The 25,295-nt window shown below is 47.1% G+C and overlaps 1 protein-coding gene and 1 non-coding gene across 2 annotated transcripts; one reads left to right on the top strand and one right to left on the bottom strand.

The window, feature by feature from the left end:
• Positions 1-5,233: 5,233 nt before the first annotated feature.
• On the bottom strand, positions 5,234-5,340 carry LOC127242497 (small nucleolar RNA R71). The gene has a single exon (XR_007836816.1). It is a non-coding gene; the product is annotated as a small nucleolar RNA R71 (small nucleolar RNA).
• Positions 5,341-5,593: 253 nt separating this feature from the next.
• LOC127242053 (uncharacterized) lies at positions 5,594-7,034 on the top strand. The gene is made up of 2 exons (XM_051261385.1): positions 5,594-6,566; positions 7,024-7,034. The coding sequence occupies exons 1-2, from the start codon at positions 5,594-5,596 to the stop codon at positions 7,032-7,034; spliced, it is 984 nt and encodes a 327-aa protein (XP_051117342.1).
• The last annotated feature ends 18,261 nt before the right edge of the window (positions 7,035-25,295 follow it).

Genomic DNA, 25,295 nt, shown 5'->3' with positions numbered 1-25,295 from the left:
AATTTTTTCTAATTCGGATATTTCGAATGCTCACCCCTACATACGAGTAAGATAACAGGTCAGGTTATTAGTACATCTTTTTTTCAATATTTTTGGATTATTTAAAATAAAAAAAAACAGATAAATCCTTGTTGACATCAATCATTATGTATGTAAATCAAATAATTCAATTTTGTTATATATATATTTTTAAAATTATGAATTAGTAGGATCTATCCATCATCTATCATCTAAAACGACAAGAGTTTTGAAAATGATAATTTATGTATTTCTGTTAATCTTTATGTGTTTTTATTTGTGACGTATCTATTATATATTTTATTTTTAAAATAATTTTGTATATTTATATAATTTCCGTTTTTTAATTTTCTAACAATTTAACATTAAAAATAGTTTTAAAGTTTATAATATAATAAAAAAATATTACTTCTATTATTTTTATATTATACGATAGGGAAAAAAATTTAAAATTATTCCAACTAAAATAATATATCACTAATTTTAATTTTTAAATAATTTTAATGTTAAATTCGTACGGATCTCTAGTGTTAAAAATTTTAATTATTCAGAATTTAATCCAATAATAATAAAATAGTTGGCCACTCTTTAGTCTCATCCACCGGACTCGGCACAATTCTTTTAGATAGGAAACCAAACCATTTATCCTTAAACCCAAGTCGAATTTAATAACCCATTTAGTCAAGGACTTCAAGAAATATAAAAATTGGTTCGAAGGTTTTGAAAGACAGTTTCGTCTCTAAGTGAAACCTAGAGGGAAGAGGGAGAGACAGAGAGAGTTGGAGTGAGATTCCGGCGAGCGATTCCGGTGAGTTTCGATAAGTGTAAAAGCTTTTCTAATAATAGATTTCGGTGGTTGTCAGAGACTTAGAGTAAGAAGCTGATCTTCTACTTTGTGGCTTATTAGAAAATGAAATACGTAAATATTTACAGTGATACACAAATTGTTCAAATAAAACAAGAATTCTACTAGATAACTACCATAAATATAATATATTACTTCTAAATATATTTTAATATGACTGAGCCTTACTTCGAAGTCATTTGGCCCGTGAAAGAAGAATCAACAAGATCGAAGAAGACTGGAGAACATCTTCGAGTTCGAAGAAGATCGCCATTGTTCGAGTTTGTTTGCGGGTGCCGGAGATGCTGCTGGTTCACCGGAGGAGAGCCGCTGTCCGCATATGGAAGTCGCTGACTGTCCGTTTGTCAGCCGCTGGTCGTCGGGGAAGAGATTGACGTTGTCGGTCGGAGTTCAGTGTTCGATGGAGCTGTTAGGAGGGAGTCGATGTTGCTGATCGTAGAAGCAGCCTGAAGCTGGTTGCCGTCGCCGGTTGGATCACCGGAGAAGAAGCCGCTGCAGCCCTGGGCTGTTCGCCGGAGTTGCTGTATGTCAATCGGAGCTGTGCGGAGAAGATAACCGGAGAGGAGTCGCCGACCAGCTGTCCGCCGTGAGTCCGGGGCGGAAAGAGTCGTCTTCGCGGTTGGAGTTTGAAATAGACACTTAGTATTCCAGTTTTAGATTCTTTGTTTGTTTGAGTTTTCATTATTCTAACTAATAAAAAAGTAAGGGGAAAAACAGTTAATTTACGTTTTATGTTAATTAGTTTTTTTAAAGAGTTTTTTAGAAAAGTTTTTTTCATTTTAATTTTATTTATTTTTTATTAATTTTTAAAATAAATGATTTATTTTATACATATAAATATATTTTTATTAAAGTATTTATTAATTATTTTTAATAAATTTAATTTATTAAATTATAAATTTATTTTTTTAATTTAAAATTATTATTATTATTATTAATTATTACATATAAATTATTTTATTTGTAGAATAAAATTAAATCAAATAAAAAGATAAATATTACTCCCTCGGTCTCACTCTGGGTCACTGTAAACACGAGGATATTAAAATTAAGATAACTAATTAGTTTAAAATAAGATTAAAGTGTATAATCATAAGATGCAGAACTGATAGAAACGACAATGTGAACATGGTTGGTGGGACAGAGGGACTATTAGTTAATATTTATGTAATTTATTATATAAATTTTATATTAAAAATTAATAAAACAATAATTAACATAATAAAAAAATATATAAAAGATTTATTAATTTAAATTTTACATAATTTCAATAAAAATTTATTTTTTAAATAAAAATAAATATTTATACTATTATTTTATAATTTTCAATAATTAATAATAAAAAATTTCAAAAATTTTAAACTAAAAAAATTATATATTTTAAAAAATACATATAAATATCTTTAATTGTTATTTTACGTATAAACAATCAATGTTAAACGGTTGTTTTACCAAACACTTTAATACAAATAACTAATTGAATCAGATAGTCAAACAAGTTAATTGATATTCAACTAACAGTTAAAAACTATTACATAATTGTCAAACACACTCTAAGTCAAATTATTACTACATTGTTGTGACAATTAGAGTAATTGTAACACTTAAAGACATTAACACATTTTTAAAATGTAAAGGATCGAACTAAGAGCATACGCATTGGTATTATTGAAAATAGCCTTTTAACAGCATAGATCACATGTATGCTAATGCCTACAAAATTATTTTAACTAATTACATTAATTATATTAATTAATAGAGTAAATTAAAATATTAAATTTATAAGTATTCAACACACAATTCAACATGTTATCCATCGCCGTCTTTTAGCGTGTCTAAACTCATTCTTTTTTTCTCAATTTATATAATTATTTTTTTAAAAAAAAAATAGTTAAAATAAACTCAATAACCGTCCTCCCTCTCCCGATCCAAGATCTTCTCCCAAACACTATCAAAAATTCCACAGCAATAACTTCAACGGCAGCGGAGGACGACCACGACGGTGGTCTTCCTTATTGTTTCTGCTTGCTTTCGCCTTCCCATTTAAGCCTCGAACTACGGCGGCAACAGCGGACAACTACGACAGCGGCAGTGGTGGATGATCACAATGACGCGGCGATGACAACAATCTTAAGTTTGAAAAGAAAGAGTGAACAAAGCAAAAGCATAGAGAGAGAGGAGAGGGAGGGAAGAGAAAAAGCCAGAGAGAAGAACGAGGCCTTGATCACCTATGGTCTACACCAAATGGAGCATTTCTTATAGTCACTTTTTTTATTACTTTTATGATTGTCTTCTCAATTTTTACTGTAACAAGCAGTTACATTTCTCATTACCTTCACGAAGAAATACAGTTATTCAATATTTATTACCTTTATCAAGAATCGATTATCTTCGACGAGAAAGAAAAAAGTAATTAAATATTATTCAAAAAATTTGAAAATTCAAAATTTTAGATTTTAAACTTAACGGAATATTTCATATATATGTTGATTTATTCGAATAATTTCAATTTTTTAAATAGTAAATTGTATGTTTCAATATATTGAAATATATAAATTAATATTTAAAAATTATATTATATTGATAGTTGGAAATCGCATGCATTTTATATTCATGTCATATGCAATATTTGGGTGAATTTGATTGGATTCTAAATAATTTATATGCGAATTGTTTATTTGTTGTGTGCAGAGGGAAAATATTAAATTTGACATAATTGGCAGAAAAAGGAAATAAAATTAATTAAATACCCAAAAATCCATCTACAAAATAATTAGGGCAAAAATCAAATAAGAAGAAAAAAGACGCGCCTATTTGGCAGGAGAGAACGGCTAGGGCAGATACGCACAGGAGCAGGAGACTGACAGACTCATAGATCGCGCAGAAGCAAATCGATAGAGAAGATTTCCCCCATCCACTATGACTTTATCTTTCTCTTTTGTTCTTTGTTATTTGATTATGGAGTAAATACTTTTCTGGTTTGAGGGGTGATAATGTTTTGGTTATTTTGTTTTGGAGATTCTTGATTTTTTTTTATAAAAGTTCTTTTTGATTATCAATATTTGTCTAATTCTAAGAATAACGTTTGTGATTGTTAGATTGATTGAATATTTTGGTACGGATATTTAAATTAGTCTGATAATCTAAAGTCAATTCACATAGGATATCCGTAATTGTATTCGCACTTGAATAGGTGATAACTGGGTTGAATAGTTCCTTCCCGGGGGTTAGACAATCAAATCTAATTGCTCATCCTAGGTAGTAATTGTTTTGAATTGGATTTTTCTAGATTGGAATGCGGTTAGGCAACATCCTTATGAGCGCACCTAGGTTTATTTGCTTAATTAGGGGTAGTTAACAGTCGCACCTTAATTACCTATACTGTAAGGAAAAATTGGTTGTCAGAGCTTGTTGATAACTATAACCAATTTATTGATACTTTAATAAGAATTAAATTTATTGAATTAATGATAAAACACAAGTGTCATAACTGCATCATCCCTTGAGCCAGACATCTCCTTGATAGTCAGTTCCCTTTTAATTTAATTGCTTTGTTATTTTATTTTCATTAATTAATAAAAGAAAAATCCCCCTTTATTTACTGCATTAGAATACGAAAGAGTGAATCACACAATCCCTGTGGAGACGATCCCTTCCCCTGTATTACATTAAATTGTGATCACGGATTAGGCGAAATATTTGATTGACTGCGCGACAGGTCAATTTTTGGCGCCGTTGCCGGGGATTGGCGCTTTGTTTTACTCTTTTGTGTTATTTTAATTTATCCTCTTGTTTATGCCCCGTTCTTCTCGTACAGGTGAACTGATATTTAATCTTAAGATCGAGAAGGTTGAGCGAAAGCTACGAAAGGAAGCCAAGCAACGAAAAACTGCTCAGGTTGCGAAGCTGGCAGAATCTTTAAACCACCTCAAAATCTCTAGCTCTAGCGACTCTGAAAGTGATCAAGAGACTGTCATGACTGAGGATACCCGCACTTTAAGGGAGTTGGCTGCTCCCGACTTGGCGCAGCAGCCCTTATGCATTAACTTTTTCACTCTGAATAACACTATTGCTTTTGAACTGAAATATGGACTAATTCATTTATTGCTTTCTTTTCATGGACTTGCAGGTGAAGAACCTCACAAACGCTTGCAAGAGTTCGACGTGGTGTGCTCCAGCATGAAACCACCAGGTGTTACTGATGAACAGATCAAACTCAGAGCCTTCCCATTCTCGCTTAAAGATGCTGCAAAGGATTGGCTCTACTATCTCCCACCTGGAAGCATCGACACGTGGAACGACATGAAAAAGAAATTTTTGGAGAAGTACTTTCCAGCTTCCAGGGCTGCCATTCTGAGGAAGGAGATATGTGGCATCAAGCAACAATCAGGTGAAACGCTCCATGAATATTGGGAGCGATTTAATAAGCTTATCATTAAATGTCCACAACATCAAATTCCCCCTCAGTTATTGATTCAATACTCTTATGATGGTTTGTCGTTGATGGACATGAACATTATTGATGCTGTAAGTGGTGGAGTGTTAGTAAATAAGACGCCGGCACAAGCTTGGGATCTTATTGCGGGGATGGCTGAAAACACGCAGCAATTTGGTTCAAGAGATGTTGGACATATAAGCGGAAACAACATCGACCATGCCATCTAATCGATACAACAACAACTTTCTGAGTTGACGAGCTTTGTTCGCAAGATGGTCGTGGAAAAATCCAACCCGAGTGTCCAGGTCAAGGCGTGTGGAATATGCACGAGTGCAGGACACTCTACAGATGCATGTCCGACCCTCCAAGAAGAATGTGCAGTGGATGTGAACACTGCAAACTACTGTATGAATAGACCTCCAGCGTACAATCCATACTCCAACACCTACAATCCAGGCTGGAGAGATCATCCGAACTTGCGTTATGGAAACGCACAACAAGGTAATGCTCATCAACCATTTGGAGCTATGCAGCAGATGCAACAACCTCGTTTCTATGAGAAACAACCGCCCCAAGCACCCACAAGCAACTCCAGTCCATCTTTAGAAGACTTGGTGAAGTCTATGGCTACCAGTACCCTGCAATTCCAGCAAGAGATAAAGTCAACTGTCGACAAATTACAAGGTCAGATCAATCAAGTGTCAGAGGAGGTGAGACAGCTACGTGAAAGAGGAAAGTGGCCTGTTCAGCCTGAGCCAAATCCAGCAAATGTCAGCGCCATCACTATCTGCAGTGATACGATGATTGAATGTTCCTTCCGGCCTAATCCAAAGAATACGAGTGCTATAACCCTTCGTAGCGGAAAGGAATTGGAAGGTCCACCTCCTATCTCGAAGGGACAGAATGAAGATCAGATTGAGATGGAGATTGAAAAAGAAGCTGAACTTCACGAAAAGGTACTTCTTGACTCTGTTCCTCCTACTGAAACTAAATCAGCTCATTTTCCTGACAGGTTGAAGAAACCACAAAAGGCAAACAAACGAAAAGAGATGATGGAAATATTCAAGAAGGTGGAACTTAATATCCCGCTCCTGGAAGCTATCAACCAAATCCCCAAGTACGCAAAGTTTTTGAAAGAACTGTGCACGAACAAAAGAAAATTGCGAGGGGACGAGCATATTATAGCGGGTGAGAACGTTTCTGCTGTTATCAAAAGAAATGTACCACCTAAAACAGGTGATCCAGGTATGTTTTCTATCCCTTGTAAGATTGGAAAAACTGAGATAACTAAGGCTATGCTAGATCTAGGAGCTGCTATTAATGTCATGCCTCGATCAATATACGACTCTTTAAATCTAAGGCCTCTAAAAGAAACAGGAATTATTATTCAACTTGCTGATCGAAACCCATGCTTATCCCGATGGTATGATAGAAGATGTATTAGTTCAAGTGAATGAATTAATTTTTCCTGTTGATTTTTATATTCTTGATATGCATGATGCACATTGTTTTAATCTGCTGCCTCTTTTGTTAGGAAGACCTTTTATGTGCACTGCAGGAACAAAGATAGATGTTAAAAAGGGCACACTTATCTTGGAGTTTGATGGAGAAGAATTTCATTTCAATATTTTTAATCCCGTCAAAATGTCCTGTTGAATCTGAATCGTTATATGCAATTAATGTTATTAATTCTGTGGTGCAGGAAACTTGTGAAGTTGATAATGAGAATAAACAAAGAACTATGTTGACAAAATAGTTAGAGAAAAGACCAACTGGAGAGAGTAAGAAAAGAAAAAAGATTGTCGAAAAGTGGAGATGGATTCCCAAGGGATCACCATTGATGGCAGCAAAAAAATGTCATAAGGAGAATCAAAATTCTAAGCCGAAGAAAAAGTGTGTGGCCAATAGACATCGCTTCAAATTATACCACGAGGGACCCTCACTTGATCCTATAAAGTCGGCACCCGTTGCCGATTTCGATGTTCAGAATTGATGCGAGGCGAAGTCTAGCTCAAAGACTATAAAGAAAAGCACTTTTTGGGAGACAACCCAAATCATTTAATTGCTTTTTTTAATTTTATTTACTTTTATTATTTAATTGCTAATAATCGCGAACGACGACCCCGTCAGCCGCTCACGGAGCCGTCGCCCAGATGAATTTTGGGATCAGGGGTTCGCGCACGGGCGCTGACGAACCCGCGTCATCGCGGGAAGTCGAATAAGCCTTATCGTTTAGAGAAAGGAGAATTCGTAAAATGAATTCTATAAGAGAACCTGCGAAAGGATCATTGTCGATATTTGCCACGGCAGCAACAACGAACTCCTGACCCGACGTACGAATGCCGCTCAGGCCGTCCATCGTGACAGAGTAGGCGCCACGAGTTCCAAAAAACTTTTTCATGGATTTTCGTGCACTTGTAGGCAGCAAAAATGAGATTCCCTGCGATCCACGTTGCAGCCAGGAATCGCGAACGACGACCCCGTCAGCCGCTCACGGAGCCGTCGCCCAGACGAATTTTACGAACGGGGGTTCGCGCACGGGCGCCGACGAACCCGCCTCATCGCGAGAAGTCGAATAAGCCTTATCGTTAAGAGAAAGGAGAATTCGTAAAATGAATTCTATAGGTGAACCTGCGAAAGGATCATTGTCGATATCTGCTCCGGAAGACAACAGCGAACTCCTGACCCGACGTACGAATGCCGCTTAAGCCGTCGATCGAGATTGAGTGGGCGCCATGCGTCCCAAAAAAATCCTGCACGGATTTCTTTGCACATGAAGGCAGCAAAAATGGGATTCCCTGCGATCCACGTCGCGGCCAGGAATTGCGAACGACAACCCCGTCAGCCGCTCACGGAGCCGTCGCCCAGACGAATTTTGCGAACGGTGGTTTGCGCACGGGCGCCGACGAACCCGCGTCATCACGAGAAGTCGAATAAGCCTAATCGTTTAAAGAATGAAGAATTCGTAAAAAGAATTCTATAGGTGAACCTGCGAAAGGATCATTGTCGATATCTGCCCTGGCAGACAACAACGAACTCCTGACCCGATGTACAAATGCCGCTCAGGCCGTCGATCAAGATTGAGTGGGCGCCATGCGTCCCAAAAACTCCTGCATGGATTTCTTTGAACATGTAGGCAGCAAAAATGGGATTCCTTACGATCAACGTCGCGGCCAGGAATTGCGAACGATGACCCCGTCAGCCGCTCACGGAGCCGTCGTCCAGACGAATTTTGCAAACATGGGATCGCGCACGGGCGCCGACGAACCCGCGTCATCGTGGGAAGTCGGATAAGCCTTGTCGTTTAGAGAAAGGAGAATTCGTAAAATGAATTCTATAGGTGAACCTGCAAAAGGATCATTGTCGATATCTGCCCCGGCAGACAACAGCGAACTCCTGACGCAACGTTCGAATGCCGCTCAGGCCATCTATCGTGACAGAGTGGGCGCCACGAGTCCCAAAAAACTCCTGCACGGATTTCTTTGCACATGTAGGCAGCAAAAATGGGATTCCCTGCGATCCACGTCGCGGCCAGGAATTGCGAACGACGACCCCGTTAGCCGCTCACGGAGCTGTCGTCCAGACAAATTTTGCGAACAGGGGTTCACGCGCGGGTGCCGACGAACCCGCGTCATAGCGAGGACTCGAATACGCCTTATCATTTAAAGAAAGGAGAATTCGTAAAATAAATTCTATAGGTGAACTTGGAAAAGGATCATTGTCGATATCTACCCCGGCAGACAACAGCGAACTCCTGACCTGACGTTCGAATGCCGCTCAGGCCGTCTGTCGTGACAGACTGGGAGCCACGCGTCCCAAAAAACTCCTGCCCGGATTTTCATGAACTTGTAGGCAGCAAAAATGGGATTCCCTGCGATCCACGTCGCGGCCAGGAATCACGAATGATGACCCCGTCAGCCGCTCACGGAGCTGTCGCCCAGACGAATTTTGTGAACGGGGGTTCGCGCACGGGCGCCGACGAACCCGCGTCATCGCGAGAAGTCGAATAAACCATATCGTTTAGAGAATGGAGAATTCGTAAAATAAATTCTACCGGTGAACCTGCGAAAGGATCATTGTCGATATCTGCTCCGGCAGACAACAACGAACTCTTGACCCGACGTACGAATGCCGCTCAGGCCGTCTATCGGGACAGAGTGGGCGCCACGAGTCCAAAAAAACTCCTACTCGGATTTTCGTGCACTTGTAGGCAGCAAATATGGGATTCCCTGCGATCCATGTTGTGGCCAGGAATCGCAAATCACAACCCCGTCAGCCGCTCACGGAGCCGTCGCCTAAACGAATTTTGCAAACGGGGGTTTGTGCGCGGGCGCCGACGAACCCGCGTCATCACGAGAAGTCGAATAAGCCTTATTTTTTAGAGAAAGGAGAATTCGTAAAATAAATTCTATAGGTGAACCGGCAAAAGGATCTTTGTCGATATCTTCCCCGGCAGACAACAGCGAACTCCTGACCCGACGTACGAATGCCGCTCAGGCCGTCGATCGAGACTGAGTGGGCGCCATGCGTCCCAAAAAACTCATGCATGGAATTCTTTGCACATATAGGCAGGAAAAATGGAATTCCTTGCGATCCACGTCGCGGCCAGGAATCGCGAACGATGACCCCGTCAGCCGCTCACGGAGCCGTCGCCCAGACGGACTTTGCGAACGGGGGTTCGCGCATGGGCGCCGACAAACCCACGTCATAGCGAGAACTCGAATAAGCCTTATCGTTTAGAGAAAGGAGAATTTGTAAAAGGAATCCACTAGGTGAACCTGCGAAAGGATCATTGTCGATATCTGCCAAGGCAGACAACAACGAACTCCTGACCCGATGTACGAAGGCCGCTCAGGACGTCGATCGAGATTGAGTGGGCGCCATGCGTCCCAAAAAACTCCTGCACGGATTTCTTTGCACATGAAGGCAGCAAAAATAAGATTCCCTGAAATCCACGTCGCGGCCAGGAATCGCGAATGACGACCCCGTCTGCCGCTCACGGAGCCGTCGCCCAGATGAATTTTGCGAACGGGGGTTCGCGCACGGGCGCCGACGAACCCGCCTCATCGCGAGAAGTCGAATAAGCCTTATCGTTAAGAGAAAGGAGAATTCGTAAAATGAAGTCTATAGGTGAACCTGCGAAAGGATCATTGTCGATATCTGCTCCGGCAGACAACAACGAACTCCTGACCCGACGTACAAATGCCGCTTAAGCCGTCGATCGAGATTGAGTTAGCGCCATGCATCCCAAAAAAATCATGCACGGATTTCTTTGCACATGAAGGCAGCAAAAATGGGATTCCCTGCGATCCACGTCGCGGCCAGGAATCACGAATGACGACCCCGTCAGCCGCTCACGGAGCCGTCGCCAAGACGAATTTTGCGAACGGGGGTTCGCGCACGGGCGCCGACGAACCCGCGTCATCGCGAGAAGTCGAATAAGCTATATCGTTTAGAGAATGGAAAATTCGTAAAATAAGTTCTACAAGTGAACCTGTAAAAGGATCATTGTCGATATATGCTCCGGCAGACAACAACGAACTCTTGAACCGACGTACGAATGCCGCTCAGACCGTCCATCGGGAAAGAGTGGGCGCCACGAGTCCAAAAAAACTCCTACTCGGATTTTCGTGCACTTTTAGGCAGCAAAAATGGGATTCCCTATGATCCACGTTGCGGCCAGGAATCGCAAATCATGACCCCATCAGCCGCTGACGGAGCCGTCGCCCAAACGAATTTTACAGACGGGGGTTCGTGCGCGGGCGCCGACGAACCCGCGTCATCGCGAGAAGTCGAATAAGCCTTATTGTTTAGAGAAAGGAGAATTCGTAAAATAAATTCTATAGGTGAACCGGCAAAAGGATCTTTGTCGATATCTTCCCCGGCAGACAACAGCGAACTCCTGACCCGACGTACGAATGCCACTCAGGTCGTCGATCGAGACTGAGTGGGCGCTATGCGTCCCAAAAAACTCCTGCATGGAATTCTTTGCACATGTAGGCAGCAAAAATGGGATTCCTTGCGATCCACGTCGCGGCCAGGAATCGCGAACGATGACCCCGTCAGCCGCTCACGGAGCCGTCGCCCAGACGGACTTTGCGAATGGGGGTTCGCGCACGGGCGCCGACGAACTCGCGTCATAGCGAGAACTCGAATAAGCCTTATCATTTAGAGAAAGGAGAATTCGTAAAAGGAATCCACTAGGTGAAACTGCGAAAGGATCATTGTCGATATCTGCCAAGGCAGACAACAACAAACTCCTGACCCGATGTACGAATGCCGCTCAGGCCGTCGATCGAGATTGAGTGGGCGCCATGCGTCCCAAAGAACTCCTGCACAGATTTCTTTGCACATGAAGGTAGCAAAAATAAGATTCCCTGCGATCCACGTCACGGCCAAGAATCGCGAATGACGACCCCGTCAGCCGCTCACGGAGCCGTCGCCCAGACGAATTTTGCGAACAGGGGTTCGCACACGGGCGCCGACGAACCCGCCTCATCGCGAGAAGTCGAATAAGGCTTATCGTTAAGAGAAAAGAGAATTCGTAAAATGAATTCTATAGGTTAACCTGTGAAAGGATCATTGTCGATATCTGCTCCGGCAGACAACAGCGAACTCCTGACCCAACGTACGAATGCCGCTTAAGCCGTCGATCGAGATTGAGTGGGCGCCATGCGTCCCAAAAAAATCCTGCACGGAGTTCTTTGGAATGAAGGCAGCAAAAATGGGATTCTCTGCGATCCACGTCGCGGCCAGGATTCGCGAACGACGACCCCGTCAGCCGCTCACGGAGCCGTCGCCCAGACGAATTTTGCGAACGGGGGTTCGCCCACGGGCGCCGGCGAACCCGCATCATCGCGAGAAGTCGAATAAGCCTTATCGTTTAGAGAAAGGAGAATTCGTAAAATGAATTCACTAGGTGAACCTGCGAACTGATCAATGTCGATATCTGCCACGGCAGACAACAGCGAACTCCTGACCCGACGTACGAATGCCGCTCAGGCCGTCGATCGAGACTGAGCGGGCGCCACGCGTCCCAAAAAAACTCCTGCACAGATTTCTTTTCACATGTAGGCAGCGAAAATGGGATTCCCTGCAATCCACGTCGTGGCCCGGAATCGCGAACGACAACCTCGTCAGCCGCTCATGGAGCCGTCGCCCAGACGAATTTTGCGAACGGAGGTTCGCCCATGGGTGCCGACGAACCCACGTCATTGCAAAAAGTCGAATAAGCCTTATCATTTAGAGAAAGAAGAATTCGTAAAATGAATTCAATACGTGAACCTGCGAAAGGATCATTGTCGATATATGCCCCGGCACAAACAGCGAACTCCTGACCCGACGTACGAATGCCGCCCAGGCCGGAGATCGAGATTAAGTGGGCGCCATGCGTCCCAAACAACTCATGCACAGATTTCTTTGCACATGTAGGCAGAAAAAATGAGATTCCCTGCGATCCACGTCGCGGCCAGGAATCGCGAACGACGACCCCTTCAGCCGCTCGCGGAGCCGTCGCCCAGACGAATTTTGCGAACACGGGTTCGCGCACGGGTACCGACGAACCCGCGTCATCTTGAGAATTCAAATAAGCCTTATCGTTTATAGAAAGGAGAATTCGTAAAATAAATTCTATAAGTTAACCTGCGAAAGGATCATTGTTGATATCTGCCCCGGCAGACAACCGCGAACTCCTGACCCAACGTACGAATGCCGCTCAGGCCGTCCATCGTGACAGAGTGGACGCCACGAGTCCCAAAAAACTACTGCACGGATTTTCGTGCATATGTAGGCAACAAAAATTGGGTTCCCTGCGATCCACGTCACGGCCAGGATTCGCGAACGACGACCCCGTTAGCTGCTCACGGAGCCGTCGCCCAGACGAATTATTTCGAACAGGGGTTCGCGCACGGGCGCCGACGAACCCGCGTCATCTCGAGAATACGAATAATCCTTATCGTTTAGAGAAATGAGAATTTGTGAAATGAATTCTATAGGTGAACCTGCGAATGGATCATTGTCGATATCTGCCCCGACAAACAACACCAAACTCCTGACCCGACGTACGAATGCCGCTCAGGCTGTCCATCGTGACAAAGTGGGCACCAGGAGTCCCAAAAAACTCATATACGGATTTCCTTTCACATGTAGGCAGCGAAAATGGGATTCCCGGCGATCCACGTCGCGGCCAGGAATTGCGAACGACGACCCCGTCAGCCGCTCACGGAGCCGTTGCCCAGACGAATTTTGCGAACGGAGGTTCGCCCAAGGGTGCCGACGAACCCGCGTCATCGCGAGAAGTCGAATAAGCCTTATCATTTTGAGAAAGAAGAATTCGTAAAATGAATTCTATAGGTGAACCTGCGAAAGGATCATTGTCGATATTTGCCCGGCAGACAACAACGAACTCCTGACCTGACGTACGTATGCCGCTCAGGCCGTCGATCGAGAGTGAGTGGATGCCATGCGTCCCAAAAAACTCATGCACAGATTTCTTTGCACATGTAGGCAGCAAAAATGGGATTCCCTGCGATCCACGTCGCGCCCAGGAATCATGAACGACGACCCCGTCAGCCGCTCACGGAGCCGTCGCCCAGACGAATTTTGCGAACGGAGGTTCAACCACGGCGCCGACGAACCCGCGTCATCGCGAGAAGTCAAATAAGCCTTATCGTTTATAGAAAGGAGAATTCGTAAAATGAATTCACTAGGTGAACCTGCGAAAGGATCATTGTCGATATCTGCCCTGGCAGACAAAAGCGAACTCCTGACCCGACGTACGAATGCCTCTCAGCCCATTCATCGTGACAGAGTGGGCGCCACGAGTCCCAAAAAACTACTGCACGGATTTTCGTGCATATGTAGGCAACAAAAATTGGGTTCCCTGCGATCCACGTCGCGGCCAGGAATCGCGAACGACGATCCCGTCAGCTGCTCACGGAGCTGTCGCCCAGACGAATTTTTTCGAACAGGGGTTCGCGCACGGGCGCGGACGAACCCGCGTCATCGCGAGAATTCGAATAACTCTTATCGTTTAGAGAAAGGAGAATTCATAAAATGAATTTTATAGGTGAACCTGCGAATGGATCATTGTCGATATCTGCCCCGGCAAACAACAGCGAACTCCTGACCCGACGTACGAATGCCGCTCAGGCCGTCCATCGTGACAGAGTGGGCGCCACGAGTCCCAAAAAACTCTTGTACGGATTTTTGTGCACATGTTGGCAGCAAAAATTGGGTTCCCTGCGATCCACGTCGCGGCCAGGAATTGCCAACGACGACCCCGTCAGCCGCTCACGGAGCCGTCGCCCAGACGAATTTTGTGAACGGGGGTTCGCCCACGGGCGCCGATGAATCCGCGTCACCGCGAGAAGTAGACTAAGCCTTATCGTTTAGAGAAATGAGAATTCATAAAATGAATTCTATAGGTGAACCTCCAGAAAGGATCATTATCGGTATCTGTCCTGGCAGACAACAGCGAACTCCTGACCCGACGTACGAATGCCTCTCAGGCCGTTCATCGTGACAGAGTGGGCGCCACGAGTCCCAAAAAACTACTGCATGGATTTTTGTGTATATGTAGGCAACAAAAATTAGGTTCCTTGCGATCCACGTCGCGGCCAGGAATCGCGAACGACGATCCCGTCAGCTGCTCACGGAGCTGTCGCCCAGACGAATTTTTTCGAACAGGGGTTCGCGCACGGGCGCGGACGAACCCGCGTCATCGCGAGAATTCGAATAACTCTTATCGTTTAGAGAAAGGAGAATTCATAAAATGAATTTTATAGGTGAACCTGCGAATGGATCATTGTCGATATCTGCCCCGGCAAACAACAGCGAACTCCTGACCCGACGTACGAATGCCGCTCAGGCCGTCCATCGTGACAGAGTGGGCGCCACGAGTCCCAAAAAACTCTTGTACGGATTTTTGTGCACATGTTGGCAGCAAAAATTGGGTTCCCTGCGATCCACGTCGCGGCCAGGAATTGCCAACGACGACCCCGTCAGCCGCTCACGGAGCCGTCGCCCAGACGAATTTTGTGAACGGAGGTTTGCCCACGGGCGCCGACGAATCCGCGTCACCGCGAGAAGTAGACTAAGCCTTATCGTTTGGAGAAATGAGAATTCATAAAATGAATTCTATAGGTGAACCTCCAGAAAGGATCATTATCGGTATCTGTCCTGGCAGACAACAGCGAACTTCTGACCCGACGTACGAATGCCTCTCAGGCCGTTCATCGTGACAGAGTGGGCGCCACGAGTCCCAAAAAACTACTGCATGGATTTTTGTGTATATGTAGGCAACAAAAATTAGGTTCCCTGCGATCCACGTCGCGGCCAGGAATCGCGAACGACGATCCCGTCAGCTGCTCACGGAGCTGTCGCCCAGACGAATTTTTTCGAACAGGGGTTCGCGCACAGGCGCGGACGAACCCGCGTTATCGCGAGAATTCGAATAACTCTTATCGTTTAGAGAAAGGAGAATTCATAAAATGAATTTTATAGGTGAACCTGCGAATGGATCATTGTCGATATCTGCCCCGGCAAACAACAGCGAACTCCTGACCCGACGTACGAATGCCGCTAAGGCCGTCCATCGTGACAGAGTGGGCACCACGAGTCCCAAAAAACTCCTGCACGGATTTTCGTGCACATGTAGGCAGCAAAAATTGGGTTCCCTGCGATCCACGTCGCGGCTAGGAATCGCGAACGAGGACACCGTCAGCTGCTCACGGAGCTGTCGCCCAGACGAATTTTGCGAACGGGGGTTCGCCCACGGGCGCCGACGAACCCGCGTCATTGCGAGAAGACGACTAAGCTTTATCGCTTTGAGAAAGGAGAATTCGTAAAATGAATTCTATAGGTGAACCTACGAAAGGATCATGGTCGATATCTGCCCCGGCAGACAACAGCGAACTCCTGACCCGACGTACGAATGCCGCTCAGGCAGACGATCGAGACTGAGTGGGCGCCACGTGTCAAAAAAAAACTCTTGCATGGATTTCTAGGCACATGTAGGCAGCAAAAATTAGATTCCCTGCGATCCACGTCGCGGCCAGGAATCAGGAACGACGAGCCCGTCAGCCGCTCACGGAGCCGTCGCCCAGAAGAATTTTGCGAACGGGGTTACACGCACGGGCGCCGACGAACCCGCGTCATCGCGAGAAGTCAAATAAGTGTTATCGTTTAGAGAAAGGAGAATTCGTAAAATGAATTCTATAGGTGAACCTGCGAAAGGATCATTGTCGATATTTGCCCCGGCAGACAACAGCGAACTCCTGACCCGACGTACGAATGCCGCTCAGGCCTTCGATCGAAACTGAGTGGGCGCCACGAGTCCCAAAAAACTACTGTACGGATTTTCGTGCACATGTAGGCATAAAAAATTGGGTTCCCTGCGATCCACGTTGCGGCCAGGAATCGCGAATGACGACCCTGTCAGCCGCTCACGGAGCCGTCGCCCAGACAAATTTTGCAAACGGGGGTTCGCCCACGGGCGCCAACGAACCCGCATGATCGCGAGAAGTCCACTAAGCTTTATCGTTTAGAGAAATGAGATTCATAAAATGAATTCTATAGGTGAACCTGCGAAAGGATCATTGTCGATATCTGCCCCGGCAGACAACAACGAACTCCTGACCCGACGTACGAATGCTGCTCAGGCCGTCCATCGTGACAGAGTGGGCGCCACGAGTCCAGAAAAACTGTAAAGATTTTTGTGCACTTCTAGGTAGCAAAACTGGGATTCCATGCGATTCACGTCGCGGCCAAGAATCGCGACGACGACCCCGTCAGCCGCTCACGATGCCGTCGCCCAGACGAATTTTGCGAACGGGGGTTCGCCCACGGGCGCCGGCGAACCCGCGTCATCGCGAGAAGTCGACTAAGCTTTATCATTTAGAGAAATAAAAATTACTAAAATGAATTCTATAGGTGAACCTGTGAAAGGATCATTGTCGATATTTGCCCCGGCAGACAACAACGAACTCCGGACCCGACGTACGAATGCCGCTCACACCGTCCATCATGACAGAGTGGGCGCCACGAGTCCCAAAGAACTCCTGCACGGATTTTCATGCACATGTAGGCAGCAAAAATTGGGTTCCCTGCGATCCACGTCGCGGCCAGGAATCGCGAACGAGGACACCGCCAGCTGCTCAAGGAGCCGTCGCCCAGACGAATTTTGCGAAAGGGGGTTCGCCCACGGGCGCCGACGAACCCGCGTCATTGCGAGAAGACGACTAAGCTTTATCATTTTGAGAAAGGAGTATTCGTAAAATGAATTCTATAGGCGAACCTGCGAAAGGATCAGGGTCGATATCTGCCCCGGCAGACAACAGCGAACTCTTGACCCGACGTACGAATGCCGCTCAGGCAGTCGATCGAGACTAAGTGGGCGCCACGTGTCCAAAAAAACTCCTGCATGGATTTCTTGGCACATGTAGGCAGCAAAGATGGGATTCCCTGCGATCCACGTCGCGGCCAGGAATCTCGAACGACGACCCCGTCAGCCGCTCACGGAGCCGTCGCCCAAACGAATTTTGCGAACGGGGGTACGCGCACGGGCGCCGACGAACCCGCGTCATCGCGAGAAGTCAAATAAGCCTTATCGTTTAGAGAAACGAGAATTCGTAAAATGAATTCTATAGGTGAACCTGCGAAAGGATCATTGTCGATATCTGCCCCGACAGACAACAGCGAACTCCTGACCCGACGTACGAATGTCGCTCAGGTCGTCGACCGAAACTGAGTGGGCGCCATGCGTCCCAAAAAACTCCTGCACATATTTCTTTGCACATGTTGGCAGCAAAAATAGGATTCCCTGCGATCCACGTTGCCCCCAGGAATCGCGAACGACGATCCCGTCAGCCACTCACGGAGCCGTCGCCCAGACGAATTTTGCGAACGGGGGTTCGCCCAAGGGCGCCGACGAACCTGCGTCATCGCGAGAAGTCGAATAAAACTGATCGTTTGGAGAAAGGATAATTCGTAAAATGAATTCTGTAGGTGAACCTGCGAATGGATCATTGTCGATATCTGCCCCGTCAGACAACAGCGAAATCCTGACCCGACGTACGAATACCGCTCAGACCGTCCATCGTGACAGAGTGGGCGGCACGAGTCCCAAAAAACTACTGCATGGATTTTCGTGCACATGTAGGCAATAAAAATTGTATTCCCTGTGATCCACGTCAGGGCCAGGAATCGCGAACGACGACCCCATCAGCTGCTCACGGAGCCGTTGCCCAGACAAATTTTTCGAACAGGGGTTCGCTCACAGTCGCCGATGAACTCGCGTCTTCTCGAGAATTTGAATAAATCTTATCTTTTAGAGAAAGGAGAATTCATAAAATGAATTCTATAGGTGAAAACCTGTGAAAGGATCATTGTCGATATCTGCCCTGGCAGACAACAGCGAACTCCTGACCCAACGCACGAATGCCGCTCAGGCCGTCCATCATGACAGAGTGGGCGCCACGAGTCCCAAAAAACTCCGGCACGGATTTTTATGCACTTGTAGGCTGCAAAAAGGGGATTCCCTGTTATCCACATCGCGGCAAGGAATCGCGAACTACGACCCCGTCAGCCGCTCACGGAGCCGTCGCCCAGACAAATTTTCCGAACGGGGGTTCGCGCACGGGCGCCGACGAACCCGCATCATCGCGAGAAGTCGAATAAGCCTTATCGTTTAGGGAAATGAGAATTCGTAAAATGAATTCTATAGGTGAACCTGCGAAAGGGTCATTGTCAATATCTGCCCCGGCAAACAACAACGAACTTCTGACCTGACATACGAATGCCGCTCAGGCCGTCGATCGAGACTGAGTGGGCGCCACGCGTCCGAAAAAACTTATGCACGGATTTCTTTGCACATGTAGGCCGCAAAAATGGGATTCCCTGCGATCCACGTTGCGGCCAGAAATCACGAACGAGCACCCCGTCAGCCGCTCACGGAGTCGTCGCCCAGACAAATTTTGTGAACGGGGGTTCGCGCATGGGCGCCGACGAACCCGCATCATCACGAGAAGTCGAATAATCCTTATCGTTTAGAGAAAGGAGAATTCATAAAATGAAGTCTATAGGTGAACCTGCGAAAGGATCATTGTCGATATTCGCCCCGGCTGACAACAGCGAACTCTCGACCCGACGTACGAATGCCGCTCAGGCTGTCCATCGTGACAGAGTGGGCGCCACGAGTCCCAAAAAACTCAGGCACAGATTTTTCTGCACTTGTAGGCAGCAAAAAGGGGTTTCCCTTTTATCCACGCCGCGGCCAGGAATCGCGAACAACGACCCCGTCAGGTGCTCACGGAGCCGTCGCCCATACGAATTTTGCGAACAGGGGTTCGCGCACGGGCGCCGACGAATCCTTGTCATCACGAGAAGTCGAATAAGCCTTATCGTTTAGAGAAAGGAGAATTCGTAAAATGAATTCTATAGGTGAACCTGCGAAAGGGTCATTGTCGATATCTGCCCCATCACACAACAGCGAACTCCTGACCCGACGTACGAATACCGCTCAGACCGTCGATCGAGACTAAGTGGGCGCCACGCGTCCCAATAAACTTATGCACGGATTTCTTTGCACATATAGGCAGCAAAAATGAGATTCCCTGTGATCCACGTCACGGCCAGGAATGGCGAACAACGACCCCGTGAGCCGCTCACGGAGCCGTCGCCCAGAAGAATTTTCCGAACTAGGGTTCGCGCATTGGCGCCGACGAACCCGCGTCATCGCGAGAAGTCGATTAAGCCTTATTGTTTAGAGAAAGGAGAATTCGTAAAATGAATTCTATAGATGAACATGCGAAAGGGTCATGGTCGATATATGCCCCGTTAGACAACATCGAACTCTTGACCCGACATACGAATGCCGCTCAGGCCGTCCATCGTGATAGAGTGGGCGCCACGAGTCCCAAAAAACTCCTACGCGGATTTTTGTGCACTTGTAGGAATAAAAAAGGCGATTCCCTGTTATCCACGTCGCGGCCAGGAATCGCGAACGACGACCTCGTCAGCCGCTCACTGGGCCGTCGCCCAGAAGAATTTTGCGAACGGGGGTTCGCACACAGGTGCCGACGAACCCGCGTCATCGCGAGAAGTCGAATAACCCTTATCGAATAGAAAAACGAGAATTCGAAAAATGAATTCTATAGGTGAACCTGCGAAAGCGTCATTTTTGATATCTGCACCGTCAGACAACAGCGAACTCTTAACCCGACGTACGAATGCCGCTCAGTCCGTCCAACATGACAGAGTGGGCGCCACGAGTCCCAAAAAACTCATACACGGATTTTTCTGCATTTGTAGGCCGCAAAAAGGGGATTCCCTGTTATCCACGTCGCGGCCAGGAATCGCGAACGATGACTACGTCAGTCACTCATGGAGCAGTCGCAAAGACAAATTTTGCGAACGGGGGCGCCGACGAACCCGCGTCATCGCGAGAAGTCGAATAAGCTTTATCGTTTAGAGAAATAAGAATTCGTAAAATGAATTCTATAGGTGAACCTGCGAATGGATCATTGTCGATATCTGCCCCGGCAAACAACAGCGAACTCCTGACCCGACGTACGAATGCCGCTCAGGCCGTCCATCATGACAGAGTGGGCGCCACGAGTCCCAAAAAACTCCTGTACGGATTTTCGTGCACATGTACGCAGCAAAAATTGGGTTCCCCGCGATCCACGTCGCGGCCAGGAATCACGAACGACAACCCCGTCAGCCGCTCACGGAGCCGTTGCCTAGACGAATTTTGCAAACGGGGGTTCGCCCACGGGCGCCGACGAACCCGCGTGATTGCGAGAAGTCCACTAAGCTTTATCGTTTAGAGAAATGAGATTCATAAAATGAATTCTATAGGTGAACCTGCGAAAGGATCATTGTCGATATCTGCCCCGGCAGACAACAGCGAACTCCTGACCCGACGTACGAATGACGCTCAGGCCGTCCATCGTGACAGAGTTGGCGCCACGAGTCCAGAAAAACTATACGGATTTTTGTGCACTTCTAGGTAACAAAAATGGGATTCCCTACGATCCATGTCGCGGCAAGGAATTGCGAACGACGACCCCGTCAGCCGCTCACGGAGCCGTCGCCTAGACGAATTTTGCGAACGGGGGTTCGCCCACGGGGGCCGACGAACCCGCGTCATCGCGAGAAGTCGACTAAGCTTTATTATTTAGAGAAATGAAAATTCATAAAATGAATTCTATAGGTGAACCTGCGAAAGGATCATTGTCGATATCTTCTCCGGTAGACAACAACAAACTCCTGACCCAACGTACGAATGCCGCTCAGGCCGTCGATCGAGACTGAGTGGATGCCATGCGTCCCAAAAAACTCCTGCACAGATTTCTTTGCACATGTAGGCAGCAAAAATGGGATTCCCTACGATCCACGTCGCGCCCAGGAATCGCGAACGACGACCCCGTTAGTCGCTTACGGAGCCGTCGCCCAGACGAATTTTGCAAACGGGGGTTCACCCACGGGCACCGACGAACCCGCGTCTTCGCGAGAAGTCGAATAAGCCTTATCGTTTAGAGAAAGGAGATTTCGAAAAATGAATTCACTAGGTGAACCTGCTAATGCATCATTTTCGATATCTGTCCCGGCAGACAAAATCGAACTCCTGACCCGACGTACGAATGCCGCTCAGGCCGTCGATCGAGACTGAGTGGGCGCCGTGCGTTCCAAAAAACTCCTGCACAGATTTCTTTTCACATGTAGGCAGCGAAAATGGGATTCTCTGCGATCCACGTCGTGGCCAGGAATCGCGAACGATGACCCAGTCAGCCGTTCACGGAGCCATCGCCCAGACGAATTTTACGAACAGGGGTTCACCCACGGCCGTCGACGAACCCACATGATGTCGAGAATTCGAATAAGCCTTACCGTTTAGAGAAAGAAGAATTCATAAAATAAATTCTATAGGTGAACCTGCGAATGGATCATTGTCGATATCTGCCCCGGCAAACAACAGCGAACTCCTGACCCGACGTACGAATGCCGCTCAGACCGTCCATCGTGATAGAGCGGGTGCCACGTGTCCCAAAAAACTCCTGCACGGATTTTCGTGCACATGTAGGAAGCAAAAATTGGGTTCCCTGCGACCCACGTCGCAGTCAGGAATCGCGAACGAGGACCCCGTCAGTTGCTCATGGAGCCGTCGCCCAGACGAATTTTGCGAACGGGGGTTCGCCACGGGCGCCGACGAACCCGCGTCATCGCGAGAAGACGACTAAGCCTTATCGTTTAGAGAAAGGAGACTTCGTAAAATTAATTCTATAGGTGAACCTGCGAAAGGGTCATTGTTGATATCTGCCCCATCACACAATAGCGAACTCCTGACCCGACGTAAGAATACCGGTCAGGCCGTCGATCGAGACTAAGTGGGCGCCGCGCGTCCCAAAAAACTTATGCACGGATTTCTTTGCACATGTAGGCCGCAAAAATGGGATTCACTGCGGTCCACGTTGCGACCAGGAATCGCGAACGAGCACCCCGTCAGCCGCTCACAGAGCCGTCGCCCAGACGAATTTTGTGAACAGGGGTTCACGCACGGGCGCCGACGAACCCGCATCATCGCGAGAAGTCGAATAATCCTTATCGTTTAGAGAAAGGAGAATTCGTAAAATGAATTCTATAGGTGAACCTGCGAAAGGATCTTTGTCGATATTCGCCACGGCTGACAACAGCGAACTCTTGACCCGATGTACAAATACCGCTCTGGCCGTCCATCGTGACAGAGTGGGCGCCACGAGTCCCAAAAAACTCCTGCATGGATTTTTCTGCACTTGTAGGCATCAAAAATATGATTCCCTTTTATCCACGCCGCGGCTAGGAATCGCGAACAACGACGCCGTTAGGCGCTCACGGAGCCGTCGCCCATACGAATTTTGCGAACAGGGGTTCGCGCACGGGCGCCGACGAACCCGTGACATCGCGAGAAGTCGAATAAGCCTTATCGTTTAGAGAAAGGAGAATTCGTAAAATGAATTCTATAGGTGAACCTGCGAAAGGGTCATTGTCGATATCTGCCCCATCACACAACAACGAACTCCTGACCTGACGTACGAAGACCACTCAGGCCGTCGATCGAGACTAAGTGGGCGCCACGTGTCCCAAAAAACTTATGCACGGATTTCTTTGCACATGTAGGCAGCAAAAATGGGATTCCCTGCGATCCATGTCACGGCCAGGAATCGAGAACGACGACCCCGTGAGCCGCTCACGGAGCTGTCGCCCAGAAGAATTTTGTGAACAGGGGTTCGCGCATAGGCGCCGACGAACCCGCGTCATCGTGAGAAGTCGAATAAGCCTTATTGTTTATAGAAAGGAGAATTCGGAAAATGAATTCTATAGGTGAACCTGCGAAAGGGTCATTGTCGATATTCAGCCCGGAAGACAACAGCGAACTCTTGACCCGACGTACGAATGCCGCTCAGGCCGTCCATCATGACAGAGTGGGCGCCACGAGTCCCAAAAAACTCCTGCACGGATTTTTCTGCACTTGTAGGCAGCAAAAAGGGTATTCTTTGTTATCCACGTCGCGGCCAGGAATCGCGAACAACGACCCCGTCAGGCGCTCACTGATCCTTTGCCTATACGAATTTTGGGAACAGGGTTCGCGCACGGGCGCCGACGAACCCGCGTCATCGCGGAAAGTCGAATAAGCCTTATCGTTTAGAGAAAGGAGAATTCGTAAAATGAATTCTATTGGTGAATCTGCGAAAGGGTCATTGTCGATATCTGCCCCGGAAGACAACAGCAAACTCCTGACCCGACGTACGAATGCCGCTCAGGCCGTCGATCGATACTGAGTACACGCCACGAGTCCCAAAAAACTCCACGGATTTTTCTGCACTTGTAGGCCGCAAAAAGGGGATTCCTTGTTATCCACGTCGCGGCTAGGAATCGCGAACGACGATCCCGTCAGCCGCTAACGGAGCCCTTGCACAGACGGATTTTCCGAACGGGGGTTCGCGCATAGGCGCCGACGAACCCGCGTCATCACGAAAAGTCGAATAAGCCTTATCGTTTAGAGAAAGGAGAATTCGTAAAATGAATTCTATAGGTGAACCTGCGAAAGGGTCATTGTCGATATTCAGCCCGGCAGACAACAGCGAACTCTTGACCCGACGTACGAATGCCGCTCAGGCCATCCATCGTGACAGAGTGGGCGCCACGAGTCCCAAAAAATTCCTGCACGGATTTTTCTGCACTTGTAGGCAGCAAAAAGGGAATTCCCTGTTATCCACGTCGCGGCCAGGAATCGCGAACAACGACCCCGTCAGGCGCTCACGGAGCCGTCGCCTATACGAATTTTTGGAACAGGGTTCGCGCACGGGCGCCGTCAAACCTGCGTCATCGCGGGAAGTCGAATAAGACTTATTGTTTAGAGAAAGGAGAATTCGTAAAATGAATTCTATAGGTGAATCTGCGAAAGGGTCATTGTCGATATCTGCCCCGAAAGACAACAGCGAACTCCTGACCCAACGTACGAATGCCGCTCAGGCCGTCGATCGATACTGAGTACGCGCCACGAGTCCCAAAAAACTACTACACGGATTTTTCTGCACTTGTAGGCCGCAGAAAGGGGATTCCTTGTTATACACGTCGCGGCCAGGAATCGCGAACGACGATCGCGTCAGCCGCTCACGGAGCCTTGCCCACACGGAATTTGTGAACGGAGGTTCGCGCATAGGCGCCGACGAAGCCGCGTCATCGTGAGAAGTCGAATAATCCTTATCGTTTAGAGACAGGAGAATTCGTAAAATGAATTCTATAGGTGAACCTGCGAAAGAATCATTTTCGATATCTGCCCCGTCAGACAACAGCAAACTCCTGACCCGACGTACGAAAGCCGTTCAGGCCGTCCATCGTGACAGAGTGGGAGCCACGAGTCCCAAAAAACTACTACACGGATTTTTCTGCACTTGTAGGCCGCAAAAAGGGGATTCCCTGTTATCCACATCG

The sequence above is a fragment of the Andrographis paniculata genome, unplaced genomic scaffold (genome assembly GCF_009805555.1).
Source record: "Andrographis paniculata isolate CXL003 unplaced genomic scaffold, ASM980555v1 Contig86END, whole genome shotgun sequence".
Classification (NCBI taxonomy): Eukaryota; Viridiplantae; Streptophyta; class Magnoliopsida; order Lamiales; family Acanthaceae; genus Andrographis; species Andrographis paniculata.
Note: the sequence above shows the minus strand (reverse complement) of the source record. Positions and strands in the feature narration are given on the sequence as shown.

What these genes read in the sequence shown, in the direction of transcription:
- LOC127242053 (XM_051261385.1), top strand. Translation starts at nt 5,594, where the DNA reads ATGGTCGTGGAAAAATCCAACCCGAGTGTCCAGGTCAAGGCGTGTGGA.